At 59.9% G+C, this 2,801-nt stretch overlaps 1 protein-coding gene across 1 annotated transcript in view; it reads right to left on the reverse strand.

Moving 5' to 3' along the window:
- Nucleotides 1-2,801, reverse strand: part of LAD1 (ladinin 1) — a 9,371-nt gene that overhangs the window by 5,994 nt on the left and 576 nt on the right. Inside the window, exons 2-4 of the mRNA XM_015559874.1 lie at nucleotides 2,481-2,788; nucleotides 1,981-2,088; nucleotides 1,392-1,435 (exon numbers count right to left, since the gene is read on the reverse strand). Coding sequence (XP_015415360.1) covers nucleotides 1,392-1,435; nucleotides 1,981-2,088; nucleotides 2,481-2,788 — 460 coding nt within the window. The remainder of the gene's footprint in view (nucleotides 1-1,391; nucleotides 1,436-1,980; nucleotides 2,089-2,480; nucleotides 2,789-2,801) is intronic.

Genomic DNA, 2,801 nt, shown 5'->3' on the forward strand with positions numbered 1-2,801 from the left:
TGAGTCACTTGAGGGCGGCACCTGCCTCATGTCCATCTCTGTACCCCAGGCCCCCCGACCCCGAGGGCCTAGGGTGGCAGGTCCCAGCGAGGGTCCCGTGTGTCAGCTGAGCCCCTGAAGTCCCTACCGCTCCAGACACCTGCTTTTCAGATCTGATTTCCGGGGGGGTTTCAACACGCAGTCCTCACACTGTTCCCACCGACATTTGGGGGCACGGGGTGCTCATTAAACATGCAACTTCCGCCCGGCCGGGGCAGCTCAGCTGTTGAGCATCAACCCGGGAACCAAGAGGTCACCGGTTCGATTCCCGGTCGGGCACATGCCCGGGTTGTGGGATTGATCCCCAGTGTGGGGGGCCTGCAGGAGGCAGCCGATCGGGGATATTTCTCTCTCGTTGATGTTTCTATCTCTCTATCCCTCTCCCTTCCTCTCCCTCTAAACCAAGCATGTCAAACTCCAGGCTTGCGGGCCACATGCAGCCCACAACGAATATTGTTGTGGCCCAGCCAATATAACGGCATATAAGCAACATCTTAATAAAAATTTTGTAACTTCATTTTTACAATCTCCTGTTATACATAATTATTCATAATGAACTACAACGTTCGCTAATGACTGCTGACTATCATCGTGTTGCATTCATTTCTCTTACGCACGGGCCCACCATTTTTCTCCACGAATACCAGCAGCGAATATTTTAGCAGCCAATGGCCACACCGTTAGTCTTGGACTGCCTTGTGTGGTGTGTGCAACAGGAAATAGCTCGCTTTCGGAGAACGAGAAAAATAGGTTTATTTGCGTGATGCTCATTCGTTCGTGCAGTTATTCAGTGTCCGGTAAGTTAATGTTCAAGAAAAAAATACTAATTTTTACTAAAATGTCCTATTATTTTATGTTAGCGACGACTCACTTATTTCAGCCCTTTGTACTCAGCACGTCTCTATCGAAACAAACCCACGTTTCTATGAAAACGGAAGCTTTTGTTTTTTTGTGGCCCACGTACACTTACACCTGGTTGATTTGGCCCGCGTTAGCCTTTGAGTTTGACATGCTTGCTCTAAACACTCAATTTAAAAAAAAGATATCACACAGACAAAAAAAAATAAAATAAAATAAAAAGAAACATGCAGCTCAGCCCCCACTTCAAGCTAAACTCTCCTCTGACTTCGCAGCCCGCCCACGCCCGCCTCCTCTGGGAAGCCCTCCCTGATCTGCCCCTCAGGCTGCATCTCCCCGGCCTCAGTCCCTCCTGTGAACCCAGCCTCCCAGCCACTCTGGGGCCCTGGCTGAGAGTGCGCCCCCCCCCGCCCCGCCCCTCCCCATGTGCCCTGCGGCTCAGCAAACAGGCTGACCAAGACCCAACAGGACAGCCAGGCCCTCCGGCCCCTGACCTGCGGGTGAGGGTGCCTTCCGAGTTGGTGGTCCGGGGGCTCATCTGGAAGGAGAGAGAAAGGCACTGATGAGCATGGGTGGCAGGGGGTCCCAGGGAGGCCGCGGCCCCCCTCAAGGAAGGGGCCCCACTCTCAGACGCTTCCTCCTCGCACCTCCCACCCTCCACTGCTCAGCTCCCAATCAAACCTCCATGACGGTCCCCCGTCTTGTCCAGGAGACACCTGCTCCCCCCACCTGCCAGTCTGGGGGAAAGCCTCTCCTTGGGCTCCTGTAGGTGTTTTGGGGGGGCACCTGCCTGCCACCACCTGCTGCTGTCCTGTCCGCCCCCCACCTGCCCATGGGCCCTGTGGGGGCCTCCAGCTTGCTTCCTGCAGTTCCGGATGGCACCACCAGGTGGGGCCGCTCCTGCGTGTCCATATCCACCGTCCAATGCCCCAATCCGCCCTCATGTAACTCCACCCACCAGGGGCACCCAAAGGCCTGCTCTGTCCTACTGGTGTCGGACCCACGACCTCTGCGCTGTGACGGAGGCCGGTGCCCTGGGCTGGGCCTGCACGGACAGGCCGGACGTGCCCGGGGGTGGCTCACCCGGAAGGAGATGGTCCTGGGGCTGGACCTGCGGAGGGAGCTGCTGTAGGTGGCCCCGGTGGGCGAGAAGGCATCCTCTTCCTCCTCCTCCTTGCTGGGAATTTTCACCTGGATGGAGGGGGCATGTTCACACCGGCTGCCACGGGGACCCCAGGTGGCCCAGCCCAGCCCAGAAGCCGTGGGAGGAAGTGGGAGGCCATGGGGGAGGGGGTCCTGGGCCTGCCTCTGCTGTGGGGATGGGAGATACTGTTCCCTGGAGCCCGGCCGCCGGGCACAGCTGCTGGGGGAACTTCCGGGGGGGCCCCGAAGGCCAGGGCCTGGGTAGGGATTCGCTCCTGTGACCCAGCGGATGCCCCTGCCATGGTGTCCCCTGTCCTGATGGTGACGGGCAGCAGGGAGAGAGAGAGGACACAGCCCGAGCCAGCCTGAAGATGGGGGACGGGAGACGGCAAAGGGAGCCACCGGCACCTGGTAGGACTGGGGGCGGGGGCACTGCCCACCTGGAGTGTGACAGGCCGGAGGCGGGAGGCCAAGGTCGGAGGGGTGCACCCCCCTGGCTCTGCCGAGGTTAGGCGACAGTGGGCCCTCACTCTCTGGGTTCCCCCAGCCACAGGCTGCTCCCGGGCCTGGGGCTGCTCCTGAGCCCGGGGCTGCTCCTGGGACTGAGGCTTCTCCTTGGGCTGAGGCTGCTCCTCGGACTGAGGCTGCTCCTCGGACTGAGGCTTCTCCTTGGGCTGATCCTGATCCTGGGGCTGAGGCTTCTCCTTGGGCCGAGGCTGCTCCTGGGGCTGAGGCTTCTCCTTGAGCTGAGGCTGCTCCCG

Source organism: Myotis davidii, unplaced genomic scaffold (assembly GCF_000327345.1).
Source record: "Myotis davidii unplaced genomic scaffold, ASM32734v1 scaffold1915, whole genome shotgun sequence".
Taxonomy (NCBI): domain Eukaryota; kingdom Metazoa; phylum Chordata; class Mammalia; order Chiroptera; family Vespertilionidae; genus Myotis; species Myotis davidii.